We start from the raw sequence: 21212 nt of genomic DNA, 5'->3' as shown, positions 1-21212 counted from the left end.
AAGTCCGGATAGAAGCAACACATCTGCTCCTACCATCCTCAGTGTATTCTTCAAACAATGGGAAGAAAAGCCTGGAGAAGCACTGACCCTCGCTTCATTCAAAGAGTGCCCCTGCTCAATTCATGAAAGTTTGCCTTTCCTTTTCAAGTGAAAAGGCCAGAAGAATACTTGGGAAACCAAAAGATCGCTTAAAAAAAAAAAAAAAAAAAAAAAAATCATTTTAACTGCAGGAGCCTTCAAACCATCAAACCCCATAAACTTTGTTTAAAAGATTTACAGCAAACTAGTGTGCTGGGGATTTAATTTTTTCTTTCTGGGTTTTTAGGGGGAAAGTAAATATAGTTTTTTAATCAATCCTTCCACAAAGAGATTTACAACGCTAATGTGCTGAAGCATAAACTGATACAGTGACAAACCCCCTTTCTCCTTCAATGTGCTAATAAGGTTGATCCTTTCTCCAAAGCTTTGTTCTTGGGAGGTTTCTGCAATGAGTTCATGTTTTTCACCAGCACAGAGCCCTGCTCATGTGGAAATCATTGGGCTGAATACATTTGCTGCCTCATCTGCCCCTCAGCATCAGGTCTCAATTGGGATTTGGGGTGGCGGGCGAATGACTGGCCAGCAATGCAAAAAAAAAGAAAGAAAAAAAAAAAGAAGAAAAAAAAAAGAGGGGAGGGTTACTTTTACAATGCAAAGTGAAGCACCATTTAGAATGATCTGTCTGGGATTGGGAGCAGCTAGCACAGGGCATGCCAGCCCTTGAGTGCAGCTTCCCCACAACTTCACGATGATGAGCAGCAGCATCCACCCGCGGTGTTAATTCAGCCAGCAAGGAAGCCCCGTCCCACACCGCGAATCTATCGAGGCAGCAATAACCCCACACTATGGGTTTAAGAATGGAAACACTAAGTTGAAATTACCTGCAGGGGTAAAAGGCCCTAAAGTAGAAGGTTAAGCCAAACGTAAGAAATCCCACCCCACTGAGACACGCACGGGAGCAGTTTGACTTTTCAAAAGCAGTGAACTGATCAAAGGCACGCACGGTTAGAGGAAGACAGTCGATTTACGGGGTCAATATCCATTTTACCCGTTAACACAGAGAACCAGGTACCTTGCTTGATGAGGCAGGTTCAGTGTCATGGATTGATTCCTGCAAAAAGTTAGGCTGAGACACCTCTCCTCACCCTCCACCTCTGTGCAGCAGTAGATCGTCATGCTGACAAGCAACCTCAAAGATGCTCCATCTTGCAGCCCCTGAAGTTCAACTCATCCCAGTAACTTCCAGGTTTTCTGCTTTTGCAGGTAACTGCAAACAAAACCAATGGCCTCCTCCAACCCACGTTGCAAATAGCTGCCGAGAAGTCCTAGTCCACATCCATCCTCGGATGCAAAAGAAGGTCAGTGGGGACTTTGGCTCTTCTAACGCCCCACAACCACCACAGCATCACTTTGAAGACAGATAAAGTTTAAAAACAAACAAAATCCCCACGACTCACAGCTGCTCTCCCGTATCAGGGCTGTGGCCAAGGTAGGATTCCTCCTGCAGTATTTTTAGCTGAACACGTGCTACGTTTATTTCTTGAAGAACAGAAACCTCCTCGAGTCTGTGGCGACGAACACATGTGAGAAGACATTTAACTCTTTCCCACTAAAGAGTCCATGAGACAAATGTGAGGCTAAACATCTCTGCAGACATTTTATGGGAGGGATTTTCTTTAATATCCCATGGGTTTCAGCTCCCGCCAAAACCTTTTCCTCCACCCCTGAACCAAGAGCACCTCCAAACCCCTTTTACTAGTCTGAGTGCTCAATGGCCAGTTTATACCTATGTCCAGAGAAGGAAAATGTATATTAAACAGTATTTTCCAGGGACTTCACAAGTGGCATCATTGCCATAGCATAGCAGGGCTCATACAAACACACCAATCCCTGCTAAAAAAAAATCATATGCATGAATCTGTGATTGCTCCCAACCCAAGAAGCCTGAAAATCTTTCCAGTGTTTAAAATTAAGCTGCCCAGGGATGGAGGAGGGAAGGCTCCACACCACCCAGCCCGCTGCTCCCTCTTAGTTGCCATCTGGTGCAGGATACGGTCCTTGGGAAGGGTTTGTATCCCATTGAAACCTCCCTCCCCAGCCAGACTCCTCCATCCAAGCTGGACACTGTGCCCTACAGCCACCCTGTGCTTGCTGCTGACTGATGGTTAGAGGAGTATTTATGACAGAGGTCTTTCTCCATAAAATAAACATAAACAACTTAGCAGCACAAACACAGGCTGGACACACAAGGCAGAGTATAAATAACCTGCTTACCCTTAAAACCTTTTTCCAACTCACCTACGCCAAGTGTTTCTGCAGAATCCCCGTCTTAATTTAGAAACCAAATGTATTTTGACCAGGAGCTGGCACTGAGCATCCCCCGCCTCCGGGCGAGCAAACGGGCCACGCCGGCGCCGCTGACAAGCAAGGAGCCGGTTCCTTCCAGCTCATGGCTTCACCTTCCCAGTGGGAAGATATTGCAGGGGAACAGTAAGGAATAAAATCAGAGACGAATGCAGAGTCTGCTATTCAGACGTGCCTTCTCCTTCCTTTTAAACGGGACCTGAAAGCAGCCTGGAAAGGCAAAGCCCAGCCTGGGGCGCCGGGATCTGCAGAAGTGGCAATGCTGACCCCTTGGCAGCGCTCGGGCGAGCTGGCCAAAAGGGATTTGAGGCTTTGCCCCAAAGCCGGCAGTGTGCGTGCCAACCGCCTCTCAAGCCCGTTGCGAGTTCGGATGTAACCAAAGGCTCTTAAGGACAGGAGTTCAGCTAATCTGAGCTCATCTCACCCAGCCACCCTACTGAACTCGAGACGCTGACTCCGTGGCACCGCAGCGCAAGCCTCGCGTTCACCCCTTAGTAGGTGCCTTTCAGTTTTTAATTGGTCCCTTTCTTCTGTTTGAAGCTCAAAGCGGCAGCCTCTGGCCAGAAATGCTTTGTTACAGAAAAATCAGTTACTGGAGGGCAGCGGGAAGCCCACAGCACCCACGTCCATCTTCTCCTCGCGCAGCTGTTTGGCTGCGAAGTGCGGTCCCTCCTCGACCGAGTCGGGGATGGCTCACCCGTGAGCCGGCACCGGGCTCCATCACTGCTCTTGGCAGAACCAGCCCAGGTCATCCCCTTCTTGCTCCGTGCCGGGGTGATGGGGACGAAGAGCCGGGCAGAGCTGATGGAGGGGCAGCTCATCTCGGCACGCCTGAGTTTTCACCTCTGGTAGCAAAAGGTGGAAGGCCAAACTCAATTTATACAAGCTGAAGTTCTGTTTACTTATGCAATAGGAGATGAAGGGGGCAAGATTATCACAAGATAATTGCTCCCTTGATTAATTATAAAGCAAAGCCAGCTGCTTCCAATTCCTGCATGGTACAGGCTGCTTCCCAAGGAACCAGCCAGCACAGGAAAGTTTCAATTGCTTTCCTCCTCAACTGTTTAATTCTAAACGTAAGAAAATAATCACACTACAAACAGTCCCGCATCCACCCCCCAAAAGTGCTCACTGCTTAAACTGAATGGATCGCTGCTTAAACATGAAAAAAAAAACCCCAGTCATACAAAACCCATTCATTCAAGATTCATCTGCACTCAATTAAAGAATACAGGAGCAGCTGATGAAAGCATTTACAAGATATTATTAAATCTTACAAGGTGGGAAAGCCAAGAGGAATCCAGATATTCAAATTTTTATTCCACATGCACCAAAAAAAAAAAAAAGCAGTTGTAAAACGTTGTTTTGCCTCAACAGAATTGGTAAGTGCAGCTATCAATAACCATTGCAATAAATAAAACATTTGCAGGAAAAAAAATACCTGCATAATCGTAAATTTGATGAAAGTCATCCCTCCCGGTACGGGGTGTGCTAAGCACTAGGTACATGGCCTGGCACAAATTATTCATATAGCAAAGTACTCTGGGACTCGTAGTCCAGAGGGACAAATGGGAACGACAATGCTAAGAGCAATGAAAACGGAGACAACGCAGATGGGTCCAGCATCGTTCCCGTGTCCCGCAATACGGGCACGAGTGGCGAAACCACCAAACCTGCTGCATTTCTTCCTAGCGAGGGAGAGTTGGCAATTCCCCAAAAGTGATCCCAGAAGGAGAAAATCCCCATTTGCCTCATTCCCCAGTACAACCCTCAGGGACCGGCCACAATGCCGATGGGCAGCGTGTCTCCGGAGCAGCCCAGGGGCTGACTGCGTGTCCCCCCATTTCCTTGGGTCCTGCTGGGCACCACTGCTGCCCCTCGAGCCTCGGGGGAGAAATACTCCTGGAGGGGACAATTTAAGCAGATTTTTGTGACCGTGAATTCACCCAGGAGGCTACATGACACTTGTATGAAAGGGAACCTGCGCCACATTGCTGCTGCAGCAGGGATCAGGTGAGAGCCATGCAAGCATCCCCGCTCGTGTTTCCCTAGCAACTCCAGCTCCTGCTTCCCCTTACACATTCCCTTCCTCTGACTTCAAAGTAGGCCAAGACACTCTCCATTGCTCAGCCACGCAAACCAGAGATTAGGGGAGTTCAGTGAACCCTACTTCCATCTAATACAGATTTTGACAGAGGATGCATTCGCATTAAATCCTGTCTCTGCACGTGCACTCAAGCTCCCCTGCCAATAGAGGGGAGACCAATTTGGAGAAAGGGTGTCTCTGCATCCCACCCAAAGCCTCTTAGCACTCGCTAAAAAAACAAGGAAGACAGAGCACCAAACTCCAACACGTGCTTGCAAACTTGCAGGTGCCTGGGCAGATATCACCTAAACCCAACAATCACGCAACAGGTCTGACATCCTTTGGAAAACCAGCTCTAAGGCTCAGACCTGCCAAGATATTTATTGAGAGGCTTAAGTATTATTTTTTTATGGCTGAGGTCTACAACACCTTTCCCATCCTGGAGAACAAAGGGCAGCCAAGGCGGGCACCCTGGACTCCTACCCCTTACTCCCAAAGCAACACCAACACTTCACCAGTAAAACCAGCTCCTGCCACTGCTTTTTTGCCTCCCCCTATCATAAAAATGACACTTGGGAGTTCAGGCATGAATGCCTAAACTCAATGGCAGGCATTAATGAGCCTCCATCCACTCAAACCTATCCCACGACAGAGGAATTACCTCAAAAAGCAGCTATTTAATCATCTGACACGGCGCTTCCCCCACCATCATGGCCATCCCATCCCTGGCTGATGTAGCTACAGCAATGAAAGCTTCAATTTAGGCACAGCGATATCAGTGAAAAAAATACCAGCTGGGTGGAAGGTCTCATCCAAAATACCTCTGTCTGCACAAGAAGGGTTATTTGGTATAGTTACAGAATGTATTTCGTCCTTTAGAAAAACACTGAGCTGTTTATTTACTCATGTCACAGGCGTAGCTGAAAAAGGCTGGAGGTTTGTGTTAAGTTTTTAGACAGATTCTCAAGGAAAGTGGCAGTTCAGGACTTAAATCCTCCCCTATCCAAGGCAGCACATAAGCATGTGCTTAAACCAAGACTAAAAGATGCTCATGCTACTGGGCTTTGTGGAAGGCGCACACTTAAACAAAAATTTTAAAAAAAGACAAGAAACAGAGCAAGAAATGCTATGGAGGAGCGGAGGCAGACAGCTTTCTCATTAGGAGAAGACATACCAGATTGCAGCTAAATCTAAATCCACACCACAGGAACACATCTTCATCCTCACTGAAGCCAAGACCAATTTTTGGTTCCATGGATTAAAAGAAAAAAAACTCCCCCCAAAAGCCCATCTCCCAAACAAATTAATTGATCTCCGGTTATTTCTTCTCCTTTTGCACCAATGTAGAAAGAAGGGATCTAGCTAAATTGTTTGGATGTAGCTGGCATTAAAAGAAAACCCGTTGTAACGCTGGGCAATTCAGTGCTGCGTGCACATGCGCTTTGCCGACCGAAAAGCCTTGCGACGTGCTTGACAATACACACTCAAAACTCCGCCACTACAGCTAAAAACCACACACGGCCAGAAAAAGAAAGCACTCCTGCAGTGGAGGAGAGGCTGTCAACAAGGTACCTTCGAGTGGAGCTTCTCAGTTTATCTCCTCAACTGCATAAAATCCATTACAGCCAGAGATGCAGTCAAAACAGTATTAAAAAAAAAAAAAAAAGAAAAAAACCACAGAAAAAGGCAGCAACTGTAAAAGTACGCAGTTTTGCACCAGCGCTGGCATGCCCCAGAGGTTTGCTGAACGGGTCGATGGAGGACTGACTCATGGGGCAATCCCTTCTGCACCTCCATCTGGCAGCTGGGGTTTGCACCCCAAAACCAGTCCAGATGGGAGAAAACGCCTGGCCAAGAAGATGGCAGAAACATAACTCTTTCAACTCGGCAGCCTTTTCTCAGGATAGCTGTAGAAACACACGTCACCTTTGAAAACTTCATCCTTTGAGATGGCACCAACGTCAAAAGGCTGAGCGGGAGCAGAGCGGGCAGACACATAACGCTATCGCCTAACATCTCTTTTAGGAAACACTTGGGATAAGAAGAGTTCACAGAATGAAAGGCAAGCTTTGAGAAAGGATTTAAACAATTTTGTTGAAAAAACAGTTAAAACCAAGAACATTTATTTTCATCTGCATCTGGATATAGAAATGTGGATGATGAACAACGGTGTCCTTAAGTGTTAGAAAAGCAGAGCGTGATAGAGCTGCCACTCCTACCCGCCATCTACATACGTCCCCACAAAAATAGGCTGCCTAACATCAGGTTAATAGCATTAAAAACCCCCATTCAGAAAGCATTCGGACAACCTGCTAATCCATGTCTTTCATCAACAGCCTTAACCATGACATTAAGACAATATATATAAATACACGATGGGTCTAAACTAGAATTGCAGGATGTGCTCCACTGAACAGGGGCCAACACTGGGACACAGGAAGACGTCAATCAAAATTTCATGTTCTTTGAGTGAATTGATCAGCTTCAACAGTGGAAAAAAAATGAAAAGAGAGAGAAGTTTTCCTTTGGAAACATCAACACACTTGGCTCTACCCTGCAGAGCCCCCACCCGGCTGCCCTACGGTGAGGGACTCCGCTGAGGACACCACAACCTTGGAGACTGCAACTCCAGCTGCAACAGGATGGCAGGCAAAATGTATTTAAATTGAATTAAAACACTAATGCACAACCAGTAGCACTGGCAGTGAATATATGTTTATTTTATATTCACATATTGTATTTATGTGTGCATGTGTATATACGTGATATTTTAAAAATTCAACAGTAAACCTTTCACTGGCCACAAATCTCTTTTCTTCTTCCACAAAAATGAAGTATTGCCTGGGTTAACTGGCCACAAATCTCTGCAAACTTTTTTATTTTAATTCCCCAAGAATGAAGTATGGCGCAGGTTCGGAGATGAGTGCTGTGGATCCAGCCCGCCTCCATCACACGTGAATCTTCCTCACGCTGGGAAACACTTTGCATCAGCCCCGTAAGGTTACATAGGAATATAATTAATAAGGTGACATATCTCACATAAATAACTTAAAAGAAGCCTGCTGCTTGAAGAAGAGATGGTAGCCAAAAGGTATCCTAATTCACTTTAATAACGGATTGGAGAGAAAATACGAATGCCTGGATGAAGCATCCATCTTTGCACTATCAAATACCCTCGGCTAAGAGGAATCTGTGCATCTGTCTGGAAATTCCCCCCCCCCCCCTTTCTTCCCCCTCAGCCCTTTTTAGGGTTGAAGGGTGGCATTTGGGGTGCATTACAGTTTCAAGCTAGCATGAAAATGAGTGAAGGCAGAACTTCTGGACAAGATGGGCTTTCTATTATCAGACGTCCTGCAATGAGTTTTAGGTATTGCTCACCCTTGTCCACCAAGGGTGTCTCTGAACCACAGCCAAATCCGGGTGAGATGGCAACTGCCAGCCAGTCAAAGGAAAAGGGTTTATAAGGAATTTCCAGGAGCTGCAGATCAGCTATTGAAAGGCAGAATAATCTATAAATCACTCCTTCAAATAAATGGATTTGCTATTGAGCACAGCAATCTGACAGTCCAGGTACACAAATACAACTCCCCCTCAGAAAAAATCTTCATCCTTTAAATATTCCCAGTAGTGCACGTTAAACAATTCTGAAGTCATTTAGCTTATACTAGAGCTGACATTAAGGGCATCCTCAGGGGCATCCTCTTCCCTCTCTCTAGAGCCCCTCTCCTTTTCCATCTGTGCTACAAGCGCGGAGCTTCTCCACGTGTCCTTCCTTTCTCCCTGCGACCTTCTGCCTTGGAGCTGCCACCATGAAGCCACTGAAGCTACCAACCACCCTAGGTCACCCCGACACCCGGGTCTTTGCACCCCTCTCCTGCCCTCGTGATAATGCCAACTTTTTTCTGTTGCTTTGCAACGCTCCTGCACCGGGCGTTGGTGGAGAGGGCAAGGAGAAACCACTGCGAGGTCCACCAGAACATCGCTCCTACCGCCCCGTATGAAAGGGCACGGAGCATTTCAGGCGATGTATTAAATCTGCAGCTATTACATGCAACAGCTCGACATTATTTGCTATTTTATAACGACGGAGCATGGGATGCTCTGGCATCGCTCCCACTCTTTGAGCGTAACTAACCTCCAAGACTGCTCAGACTGTCAGGAGGCTGATTACATGAAATAAAACACTGCATTTGACTATTAATTAATATTGACTTCACTGCTTGACCCCCGAACATGTAGAAATTTATAGGATCGCTCTCCAGGTTTATTAGGGCACTATTAATAATCTGAGGAGTATTTGGAGTCAGTCACCTTAAGGAACTAAAAAGAGCTCTTTGGTATGATGCATAGACATCATCTCAGGCTACTTTTGGCTTGGAAAAGCATTTGGCTAATTTTCAATTTGTCAAGTGAGTCCCTGACAAGTTGGTAACGTATAACAGAGCAGATCTTCGGGACTCTCCAGCAAGCTTTTTCTCAGCCACGGCTGGCCACAACAGCATGGCACAAGGATATTACAAGAAGCAAGATAATAACCAGATGGAGCAGAGCAATCATCTAGGCTATTTTGGTAGACCCACTGCAGATGAACATGATACAAAAGCCAATTAACTCCGATATATCTGACATGTAAAATAGTTGCAAGTTGAAATTCTTTTTTTTTCCTTCTACATTTTTCCCCAAATACTGGGACTTCTTAATATATGATAATCTGAATTTTTTCAGCAAACACAGAATTAGCCTTTTCAAAAAAATTTCAAAGGAAGCATTCAAATATGAAACATGATAAGTCCATAAAAAAAGTGGAAAAAATTAACTACTTTTGTTAAAAACTTGGGTTTCCTAAAAAGGAAAGAAAAAACCAAACCCACAAACCAAAACCACCCCCACCCCCCGCTATTTTCAAGCTTTTACTTGAAAACTAGAAAGCATCTTACTTTCTTAAACGTATCACCTATTAAATTGTTAAGGACTATGTTTTTGCATAGTTTATTCAGTGACAGGGAGGAGACTTATGAAAAAGTCTCCAGAAATCTTGCTTCTAAGCCATAATGTTCTTTACGAAATCCAACATGCTTTCTAGAAAGGCCAAATCTGTGAATATCAATCTCTAAACATTACAAAGGATAAATTTAGTAAGCGTGCCTTCCTCAAAAGAAATAATAAGTAGAGTATGCGCTGAGAGAACTAACAGCCTCTAGCATTTTATCTTCTAAATCTATTTGTGACTTACGGATGCTTAAAAGCAGTGGTCCAAGGCCTGGGAGCTCAGTGCCTGAGATGTTAAAAGCACTTTAAATCCTTTAGGCTGCTTTGAAAAATCTCCGCGTCTTTGCCACGTGCGGATATTTTGCACTGCAGAGCCAGGAATCAATGCAAGCATTTAAACTTCCTTTTGTCAGGAATGACTTAAACCGGGAGAGCACAGAGGCTCGTAAACAAAACTGCTGACACCTCCCGCGTTACTGAAAGCGAACCATGATGCAGCATTAATTGAACGAGCACCTTCAATCTGTCAAGTCAAACAACACTCACAGGAGCTGTTCCTGGCAGAGCTCGGGTTGATGCTGCAGCCGTCAGGGCCGTACCATTAAATCGGGAGTTTTTCGTGATACCTGAACAACCGTGACAGCGCTCGGGTCATCCTGGAAAGATGAAAGGACCAGCACAGCTGCTGAGACCATCTTCACAGAGCCTGGGCTTGATTATCAGTAACTATGTGGCTCCTGAGAGTCTCACTCCACTTGAAGATTTCTTGCAGACCGGCTGATTGTAACCTCACTAGCAGATTGCCATCTCCACTGAGGCTGCACTGCTCCTCCAGCCCAAGAAAATAGGTTCCCTCCTCCTCACACTGCTCCTCCAGCCCAAAAAAAAGGATGTTCTCCTCCTCCACATCCCCACGCACGCACTTGTGTTATTTCCACCATGGAAAGTATCAGTTGCAACGGGACAGCTTTGTTTTCTCGCCAGGCACAGAAAGGATCAGGTCCTCAACAGCTCATCCCAACACAAAACCCAAACCATTTCCTTCTAGCTCTGCAAAGTCACCGCAGCCAAGGTACTCGGTTTTGCATAGTTTGCTGAGATGACACCAAATAGCTACAGCAGAAAGGAGCTTTAAAAAAATAAAAAACCTAGCATCATCAGGAGGGACATAACAACTGGTGAAGGTCTGGGCCACCGCATAAGCACCGTTGCTCCTGCAGAGCTCCTGCCCTCTCCAGACCAGTAGACTTCACTGGTGCGAATGAATGATGCAGGGCCAAAGAAACAAGCAAGAACAAAACCTAGTTTAAATGGCTCAACTGCTTAAAATCATTTCTATCACAAGCAACCAATTCTTCCAGTTCCCTCCATGTTAAAACAAAAGAGAGAAATAGGAAAGAGTAAGAAGGTTTTAACCTCCTGCTCTGACTCCCTTTACCATCTCTGCTCAGAGGAGACCTGCATTACTCTTCCTTTCAAGTGAAGGGTTAGGGAATGACATCTCCTTCAGTGGAGAAAACAGAAAAACAGCAGAAAATTAAAAACTAGCTAACTTAGGACCAAGTTTACAATTAGCAGGGCTCCAAACTGCTAGAAAGATGGGGTCAGAAGAAAGGTGAGACCCAGCACGAAAACTACATTCCCAAGGATCTCCTCTGATGGGGAAAAGCAGAAACCAGTGGAGTCTGACCCTATGCCCATTTGATACAGCTAAAGCAACCACTGAACAGTCAATTGTCATCGACACCTCGCTAATAAAAAGAGCGTTTTTACCTTTCCTTTTAACCATACTCCATCTTCTCCACTTCTTTAGGCCACGGTATTTTGCAGCAGGAACTTCTGCTTGGCACTAGAATTAATTCCCCCTACTGACTCATTTTTGGTAAAAACCTGTTAGTATGAACACTTGAATTCGACAGACATTCGCATTATTCACTCTTGCAACTCAAGGTACAAGACCCCTCTCAACTCTCTCTTGGAGTAAAATTACTGTTTTTTTCTTAATTACACCATTGGTTAATGCAACCTCTGACAGAGGAAAGGCTGAACATTTAATTTGGCAAGGTTTAGTGCCAATCTGCATTAGGCCACAGTGATTTAACCTCTATCTCCATGGCAGTGTGCCTACATCATTCTCCTAATAGCATGCATCCCTGCCCTACATATTTCATTGGGATCCCTACGGCAGCTCTGCCGGAGTGCCCTGGATCAGCAGTTCTCAGTGCAGTCATTAGGGACACTGTGCAACCCCATCACGGGGACACGTATTCTTTCCAACCACCAGTACACTATTCTGGATGTCAAAACCAAAGCTTTCATTAATTAGAAGGCTAATTACACTGCTAATTACACTGTACACTCAAATACGCTACTTTGTATGTCTCAAAAACACAACTCTGTACAATCTCATACTCCCAAGTTTCAAATAGAGAAAGCATCTAGCAATGCTTGCAACCCACTCCCTCCAGTGACTGCAGGCATCCAGATCGCTTACGGTGTTTTGCTCCTGAAATAACCCTGCAAAACCCTCTCCATAATTTCAATGCACGTATGTATAAGTAAACATAAGTAAACACAAGAAGCACATAACAGTAGCAACAAAGAAGAGATTTGCTGGTCAGGGATGATGCACCCTGTTCTTCGCACTGAACACGCTTGTCATGACCTTGTGGTCCTTCGACCCAACCCAAACTGATGCAACCTCTTCATCTAAGAAAATGAGTCCCTTACACACATGTGGGTTTATCACGGCAATTTCTTGTACACACAACCAGGGGACAATTTCAGCATGCATATGCTGGGTGCGTACATAACCTCCACTTAAAAGTTTGAGTACCCTGCAAACACCAATACATTCTTTTCAGCCTCCTAGTGCAGGTGGAAAGTGTTTTCTGGGCTTACAGTCTAGGGGCTGGGACACTGAAAGGCAAAGCGACTTACCAAGGACCACAGGGGACAGCCTGCGAGACAGCAGGGGATCAACCCGGGATTTCTGACGTGCCCAGATCTCTGACGACTGCTTCACCCTTCCTCTCATCAACAGGACAAAGCAAAAGTGGCCCTGAAGTATGGCTATAAAACCAATATGGCTATAGGGTTTTTAAAGGGGAACAAGCTTATCTTCTCATCCCCCTTTTTTTCTGACTTAGCAGAGGAGTTAAAGCATGAAGTCTTGTACGTTTTCCCCGTAGTTCAAACCAGCCGTGTGGTTTCAGCTGGTCTCTTGCCACGGATGCATGACCTTCTCGGCTGCACCGGGAGATGTGAATCCCTTCTGGAGCAGTGAAACTTGGGTACGTGGCATCACCGCAAGCAGAAGGTCTTCTGGCTCCCTTCAGCTAACTATGAGCATTAGGTGCTTAGAGTACAAAAAACTGTATCATGCCAGGAGATGTTTTAACTAGAAAACACACTTAATACAGTTTCAAAAAAAACCAAACAAACAAACAAACAAAAAAAAACCACAAAAAAACCCCCAGCATAAAATGTAGAGGTATTGTACCATAATTAGCCAAAGCAGATTTTAGCCTCAGAGCTAACAGTAACTTCCTAATAACCTTTATGCTGTCCACAAACCGTGCAGCCTACAAGCACACTGAAGTCCACACGGGAAGGGAAACACCGACAATGGCCCCCAAACTGGTTTTGGTGTTTGTTTCTCATGTGGCACCTTCCACTATTAACGTGCCCTTATCCTGTATCTCTCATTTACTGGAGGACAACACTTCCCTACCAACGAGCTACACTGCCACGTACAAGCAAAAGCCACTAAGGAGAGGGAGTTCACAGGGACGGAGTAGCAGCGCTCCAAGTGCTTTGCTTGGCTCAGTCTCCTTAAAGCTGGACAATTTAACTCCTCCAGTAGTTGTGACTCTAAGAAGGCTATTTGCCAAAAAAAACATAAACAGCATTTTATCGCAGAGATAACAGCGTTTCCCTGGATAGTAAGTTCCTGCTGTCAGAAAAGGCTCCCCCGGTGACCTCCCGATGCGGCTCAGCATCGTGGCGATGCCGGGGAGCGGCTGGAGGGGCGGCCGGTCCCTTCGAACCCCAGCTCAAGTCTTTACAGACCTTCACGCAAGGAGAGGGGAGGAAAGGGACTGAACCACAAGTTGGTGATAATTCTCTGCTTCAAATAACCTAAATGACAACCTCAAAGGAAAAAAAAAAAAAAAGAAACTTTCAACATTTTAAATGAATTCTGTCAAACCAGAGCTGCTCACTATGGGGCCATAGTCTCTGATCCAGCCCCAGCACTTGGCAAAGCTCACTTTGCCGGATGGCAGACCACAGATTTATATGTATTTTAGCAAACCTTCTAGGGGAATCAGCCAAGAGCGGGTTTCTTAAAATCACAGCACAACAGGAAGGAATATCACCAGAGATGTGACTAACCTGGCAGCACGGGACACCATACACCCAGGGCAGCAATTACGGCGGGGTCCGGCCGCCCCGGGCTCGCGGCTCCCGGCTGCGCTGGCAGGGCACGGTGCCGGCAGCACCCAAGCCATTTCTCCTCTAGTATTGCCTGTGCAGACAGCACAGCCAGGAGCCCCTTCCCCGGCCGGGCAAGGGCTGGGTTTGAGGAATCGCTCACTCCTTAGTGCCAGAAGAGAGAGACGTCAGCCCCGTGTCTCCTTCCAGGGCTTCAAGCCACCTTGTTTTCTTGGCATCGCAAGTCATCGGGAACAGACGCGTGGCTGGGCAGTCACCGGCTACCAAACCCCCATCCTAAATTTGCGTTTGCTTGAGTAACTGGAGCAGCACCACTAGAAACCTCCCACCTCCATGCACAGTGCAAGCACCAGGGAGAAAGCACAGCTCAGGAGAAGACTTCAAACGCGGCACTGAAGGTGATGCTCCCATGTCCGCTTCTTTCTAGACTTCCCAAACTATCGTTTGCAACCTCCCTGCTCAGCCTGGTGTTTGATCCATGACCTGGGTTAGCAAAGACCACCGTGCAGAACAAATCGTCTACTTGGGAAAAGGGAAAAAGCCAGCCCTCCGTGTCTCGGTTTCACCCAGGAGCGATCCTGCAGCCTCAAAGGGGACGGTGCCCCACCAGGACTTGGGGGTCGCAACCTTCGCTGGGGTTTAAGGAAGGGCTTTGCCGACTTTCATCGCTCAAATTCCCCTAATGGCATTTCCAGCCTGTGTCCCTCGCCCTGTCCCGCTCCCTCCAGAGGGTCCCTATCTGATCCAGCCGCCTGAAGAATTCAAGGGGGGAAAAAAGCCCCCCCTCAGTCTCTCGAGCAACCCTTCATTTTGCAGCATCTTACATTTCATCATGGGAGATCAAAGCAGCCACAGTATCACAACGGCGCAAAAGAAACTTCAGATTTCGGGTTCTCCTGCATGAGCTCTCTGTTTCCGGCTCCGACAGCAGAAATTACAAAATCCCAAGCTAAAATATCAGCAATTCAAGTGAGGCAGATTTTTTTTCAGTCCTTTTACTCTAGCTACATAAATCAGAGAGTGAAAAATAAGACCGTGACACAAAAGACCAATCATAAAAATAGCCCAATTAATTTTCCTCTAAACAGTTCAAATAAATAGAGTGCCGTTTCTGCATTTTGAGACTACTCAATTACAGAAGGGAAAAAAAAAAATTATCCAGCAACATAATGCAGCTATAGCATTTGAATAGCTACGAAACCAAAAAGAGGGAGATTGGTTTATTTGTTAAATTAATGCTGCATTATCTGTATTGCAGGATGATCACCACAATCAGCAGGAAGCTTCAAAAAAAGGGAAAGTCCCCAAAACATTTTACAAAGCAAACCCCAGCATATATGGCTTTTCTGAAGCAGACTGTGCAGGATCTGAGGTTATTCTGGGCAGCGATGGTTACAGTAACTGCTAACTCATAGCACAACATAGCATAGGCAACCATAAACATTTGAATATATTGTTCTGCCATATAAGCAATTAACTCATTACCATCACTATTACAAACTAATGCTGCCTTCATCAGCATATCAGCTGATCCCTAATGTCCTGCTTACTTTTTTTATAGTGCTAATTCATCAGTTTCAAAGTTTTAAGAAATCCTACCTGGTTAAGTAAATCATTAATGGTACTTTTTAAAGAATATATATTTTTTAGCATAAATGTTACTCCTTGAGTTTGCAAACGAATTATAATAGGAAGAGGGAAGAGTGAATAAATTCCCTAAATATTTCTACTTCTCGCCCCTGTTTTTAGTATCTCATAACTCACTGAATTCTCAAGTTTCAGACTAAAATTTAGCAAATTCAGTCTATACTCAAAAAGGAAATTAGGTGGGGTTTTTTATTGTTTTTCTTTTTAAAACTGAAAGCCAAAGACAGCAAACTCTCCCCTCATCCTCTTTCCTTCCCACAAACCTGGCAGGGTCTCCAGGCTGACCTGCAGCTCTTCCTAGAAATCCTTTCAGTAGAACTAAAATAACTGGACAGAGAAAAGTCAGGTTTCCCCCAGTCCAATTCAGGCTTTACTGAAAAAGTGTCTCTAAGCATTCTGATAAAAACTCATTTAATTCAACAGTAACAATGCCATTTAATCTGTGCTTCTATATATAGCACTTAAAGGCACTTTTTATTTTCTTCTTTAATATATATATAGATAAAAGACTTTGTTTAATAAGTCCTTGATTAAAATTAGGTTACCTATGCACTGAGAGGAAAAAATGTATTTATCAAGGGTCGACTTTCAGTGTTTCCTTCTGGTCTATCTGCACAGCCCCAATTGCACCGGGGTCCACTGAGTGCTAGAGTAATGCAAGAAATCATCACTCTCCCCTGGGAAAGAAAAGCCTGGGTGCAAGGAAGCACATTTGGGGTTACGGGTGACCTTTGGGGTGCCCAACCGGCGGCTCAGCCCCACATGTGATGGGGGTGAAGGAAACGATGCATGATGGTCCCATCCCTCCCACTGCAGAGGGACCGTTCCCGCTTCCTGAGCCCGAAAGTCCAAAACCCATCAGGATAACCAGATCGTGGGAAGCTCTGGAGATGGGACACCCATAAACACGTGCAACACCCCAGTTCGAACACGATGGCGCATCTCCAGACCAGAAAAAAGGGAGAAGAAACTTGACCGATGTTAAACACAGCAGCAGCAGGGGCAGAATCGTAACCAAAACCTACCTGATTCCCAACCCGGCACCACCTCGCCAGGGATCCTCCAGAGCATCCTCACCATTACGTCCTTCCCAAGGCTCGCTCATTAACACCTCGAGGGATCAAACCTCAGTAAGAAACCACTCGCAGCCCACAGCATCCCCGCTGGCAGCACCGCCCTGCCCACAGGCAGCCATTCATAAAATAAAATCCCAACAAAAGACACACACACAGACATCCCCACACACCTCTAACCGGAGAAAGACCATCTTACTCACTGCTCTCTCCTTCCCACGCTACCTCAAAACACTCATCTGCTGAAGCAATGCGCTGCTTGGCCGGCAGCCAGCTGGAAGCCAAAAGGGGCTTTTCCTTTCCTGCCGCTCAACCTCATTCAGGCACTTCTTGCTTGTACACAACGCTATTTATAGCTGCTGGCGAGCAACCAGGCGCAACCCAACCGCAGAGCCCCAGCGGTTCAAAAAAAAAAAAAAAAAAAAAAAACATACACCAAAAAAAAAACCCAAAAAAACACCCAACCCAAAATATTAACAACAACAAAATAAACTCAAGTGCAATCGGTTTGTTGTTCTGCTCCCGCAGACCCCGTCGCGTGCAAACATGATGGCAAGGGAGAGGAGAAGCACGGATGGGCTGTTCTGAGTTAAAAATAACCCAGCCAAAAAAGCCACCGCAGGGAAGCGTGACCTTTACTACTACTACAGGAAGAAAGCACGCTGCACCCTGCGTCCGCCTGGGTAGGTAGGGCTGCTTTGTAAGGCAGAGCTCAAAATAAAAGTGGTGGGGGGAAAGGGAGATGGAGGGAAAAAAATATGCGCCAAGAAAAATCTTTTGATACCGCAAAAAAAAAAAAAAAAAAAGCTTTTTTCAGGAATGGTCCATTTTTCCCACCGTCAAAAAGCAAAATTCTTGTTCCTTTGGAAACCTCTTCCCCAGGAATGACCCCGAAATATGGTTTGGGGCGGGGCAGGGGGAGAGAGGAAGAAGCAGCTTAGTTTCTTGTGGATTATTATTATTATTAGGAAGGAAAAGATAGCAGTTACACTCATAGGCAGTGCTGGCCCCCAGGCGAAGCTGCAGCCGGGGGGGTCATCTTCCCACACCACCCCACAAGAGCCAGGTGCTAGCAGTGATGCCACGAGAAAACCCACCCCTCGATCCTCCCGGTTTACACCCATTTTCCTCCCAAATCACATTTAATCCCAATGGAAAGACACTGCTGCCCGCAACGGAGACTTCAGCTGCCGCTCACATACACCCAAACCATCCTTTGACCTAATTTGACCACTCAGCACTGAACTGTCCCCAAATCCATGACCAGAGGAGAGTTTCAGGGCCGCCGCTTTGCCCTCCCCCAGCAAAGTGACTGGAGCTGAGATTTTCACAGAAAACAATGTTTTGTGGTCCGTCCTTCCCTGCTGTGACCTCCCTGGGGTCAGCACATGCATTCTATAGAGGACACTCAGAATTTCTTAGATTTTGGGGAGTAGTGGCGTGAACTGGCAACGACGTGTCTTGAGCAAGTGTGCACACATCAGTGCAATAAAACACTTGTTATAAATTGGACAGTTAAAAAGAAAAAATGCATCACACCTCGATGAGGGTGTAAAATCGGGGAGCGACCCCGCAGGTCAGCAAACATCAGCGACCTTGAACTCATTCTCTCCTCCTCTCCCTCCCCCAAATTTTTTTCCCCATAAATGAAAGCACTTTGATTTTGCTGAGACAGGTGTTTCAGATACAGATTGAAAACTAATTAAATCATATCTGCAGCATGAAAACTAATTAATCCTTTATTCCCTATTATAATAGATAATTACAATGCATGATAGGAAACGACTTGTCAGGTTTTCTGTTTAAAATGCTTGCACTCTATGGAAAATAAAATGGGGGAAATGGTTACAGGGCCTTCCCATCCTGCTGCGGCCCACCAATTGAGGCTGCCAAGAAGGTTTTATTTTTTTAGATGTAGCACAAACAAAAACTACAGTTACTGAAAATAGCTTTGAGAATGAAAGACAAGAATAGGTCAGATTTCTCAGGTCATTTTTGTTCGTTTGAGCGTATAGTCAAGGGCTACTGCTAGAGTCCAGCCCCCATGCAAACAAAGGGACGAGTAAAACGTCTGTAATTAAAATAACAAGAAAGGCAGGATTCAATGTGTGAGATGGGCAATAGAGCTGTTCCTCGCTTCCTCCTCCGACACCTTTTCCCGTGCCAGGATCACAGGAAGCCAATAACCCAGCGCTGCCAGGAAGGTCAGCAAACACCCACAATCACCCATCAGCAAAGGCACCCCAGAACCCACCTCCCCTCCCCCAAATTTCTTTTAAATGCTCCGGCATCTTTACTCCCACTGCAAGAGAAACAGTGTGGTCGTGCTGAAAGTTTCCATAACTCCTCTGCAACAAAATAAAGCTTCCAGTCTTGCTCTGGCTTAAAAAGAGTTGAACGGGTCCCAGTCTACAAATTGAGGCACTACCATAATTCAAGGGATTAGGAGTTTTAAGGTATCGATGCACAGACTCTTAAGCATCCCAGGACTACTTGTGAAGGGTCTAGAAAAGCAGCAAATAAAAGCAACTCTATTGCCAGTATTATTAAAAGGTGCCCCCCAAGATCTGTAAATCTTTAGTAAAAATGTGGAAGGGTCCACAAAGGCACATAGGATGAAACCCACCAGGTACCAAAAAATAAAGTCGTGCCAAAAGCCAAATAAAATGAAATGACTTGATTTGCACTCAACAGAAAGTAGCCTACAAAAGAAACACCCTGGGTGACCATTTTCCCAAAAAACCCAAAACTAATCCCAGCCTTTTTGTCTTCACTTTTGCCTTCTCATCCACCTGGTTGCTATTCTGCAAACTTCACGACCTTGAGGCAGCTCCATGCTGTCATGCCCTCCCGTTTTGGGGAAGCCAGAAAAAAAGATAAGGGCAAGTGACCCTGCTCATTGCTTCTTTTATTCTACGCCTTTAGTATGGGCGTTATTTTCACTTAGAATCAGATTTTTCTGAAGTACCCAAAGGTGAGAAGCACCTTTCAAAACCACCCAGGTCTCCGCTGGGTCCACACTGGGTCCCCCTCCAAACTGCCTCCACCTCCTCAAATCCCCCAGAGCTGCACTGAAAAATGACTGCTGCCATATAAAATTATCTAAAGTACAGTCAAGGTTGTTTTCCTTCCAAGGAAACTTGTTGCCATTCAGGAAAATCTCCAGAACCGTGTGTAGCTGGCAGCAGGGAGAAGGACGACACAAGCAATTAGCGCCATGGACAAAGATCTTCAGCACGTTCTGGTGCCAAACACGCTTATCGTATAGTCCTTTAGCAAGATATCCTTGGGAGCAATAGCCCAGAGATTGATTGAGGCCCTGTATACCATATTAATGAGGTTAATTATAAACTGTGTTACCAGCAGGGGGGACTAAAGGGTGCGAAAATAACTCAAAAGGGCCAGCTCCCCTCTTCTCTGCCCAGGCAAGGTGTCATCCAGCCTGGTTTTTCCTCTTTCCCCATGGGGATAACCAAAGGTCCCACATGCAACAGCAGTTTTAGACAACACCTCATCCCAGCAGAAAGCATCCCCCACCGCCAACGCGTCCAAACCAACTCCTCCATCTCCTCCCTCCCTCCTAAAGTAGCACTCACCCTGTGAGCCATAGCTTTTCAACCCAAAAACGTCAATACATCACCCAATTTCACAACCGATGGTCTGTCGCCAACAGGATGAATATGTAAAGAGATTTGGGGAGGGGGAAGCGGGGAAAAAAAAAAAGAGGGGAAATGGGTTTTAAATCAACACGATTAATTGCTGCGGTATTTGTTCATATATTAGATTAGTAGACTCGAAGGCAATTAAGTATCTTTGACACAAGGATCCCCCGCAGCAAAGCTTAGCCTGCTCCTCCTGCCATTTAAGAGCTTGGGATGGAAGGGAGGGAGGAAATTCCACCATTTTGGATTATTTTGTGATAAAAGAAGAAGATATTTCTAAAGTTTGCACAACAGGTTAAAATATTAATTTGGAACTAATCCTTTGCATTTATTACTTTCCTTCAGAAAAAACAAATTTTAAGTAATGAAATTAACGCTGTGTATGAATGAAGAATATTAGAGAGAAATTAAACCCTCTGCCTTGTTTTGCCTATACTGATTTATTTTCTGATTTTCACCCCAAGGCAAACTGATACTCTTCTAATAATATTTAAAGAAACCTCTAATGGGAAGACGTGTTTCTTCAAGCATTAAATCATCTAAGGATACTTAAACTGACCTTTTATATATACTAGAGCCTATCAAAAAAAATCTCATCTCTTCACCAACTACCGAGCTCATTTTCATTGCTATTGTCAGCATCTCATGGACTTTTCCACCTATGCAACAAATACACCCTCCAAAGCCACTGCAGCATAGCTTTGGGTATGGATGCAAAATACAGCTGAGGTTATCTCCTAGTTTTGATCACTCAAGCACAGCCCTCCCTCCACTTCAGTATTACTTAGTCTCCACCACAATCCTAAACCTGTTTTTCACCCAAACACTCATTTCCTACTCTTTCAGTAATTAAGGTTGCAATGGAACAGCCTGGCAGCACTTAATGCTGTTTTTATT

General features: G+C 45.4%; 1 protein-coding gene across 2 annotated transcripts in view; it reads right to left on the bottom strand.

Annotated features, from left to right (window-relative positions):
* ACVR2B (activin A receptor type 2B) overlaps nt 1-21212 on the bottom strand; it is a 97803-nt gene that overhangs the window by 42415 nt on the left and 34176 nt on the right. Inside the window, exon 1 of one of the 2 annotated variants that reach the window (XM_030009950.1) lies at nt 16606-16677. The exons of the other annotated variant lie outside the window; for it this stretch is intronic. Within the exon in view, the coding sequence (XP_029865810.1) occupies nt 16606-16660 (55 nt within the window). The 5' untranslated portion in view covers nt 16661-16677. Of the gene's footprint in view, nt 1-16605; nt 16678-21212 lie in introns of those variants that run through there. 2 annotated transcript variants of the gene reach the window in all.

The sequence above is a fragment of the Aquila chrysaetos genome, chromosome 3 (assembly GCF_900496995.4).
Source record: "Aquila chrysaetos chrysaetos chromosome 3, bAquChr1.4, whole genome shotgun sequence".
In the NCBI taxonomy this organism is placed as follows: Eukaryota; Metazoa; Chordata; class Aves; order Accipitriformes; family Accipitridae; genus Aquila; species Aquila chrysaetos.
Note: the sequence above shows the minus strand (reverse complement) of the source record. Positions and strands in the feature narration are given on the sequence as shown.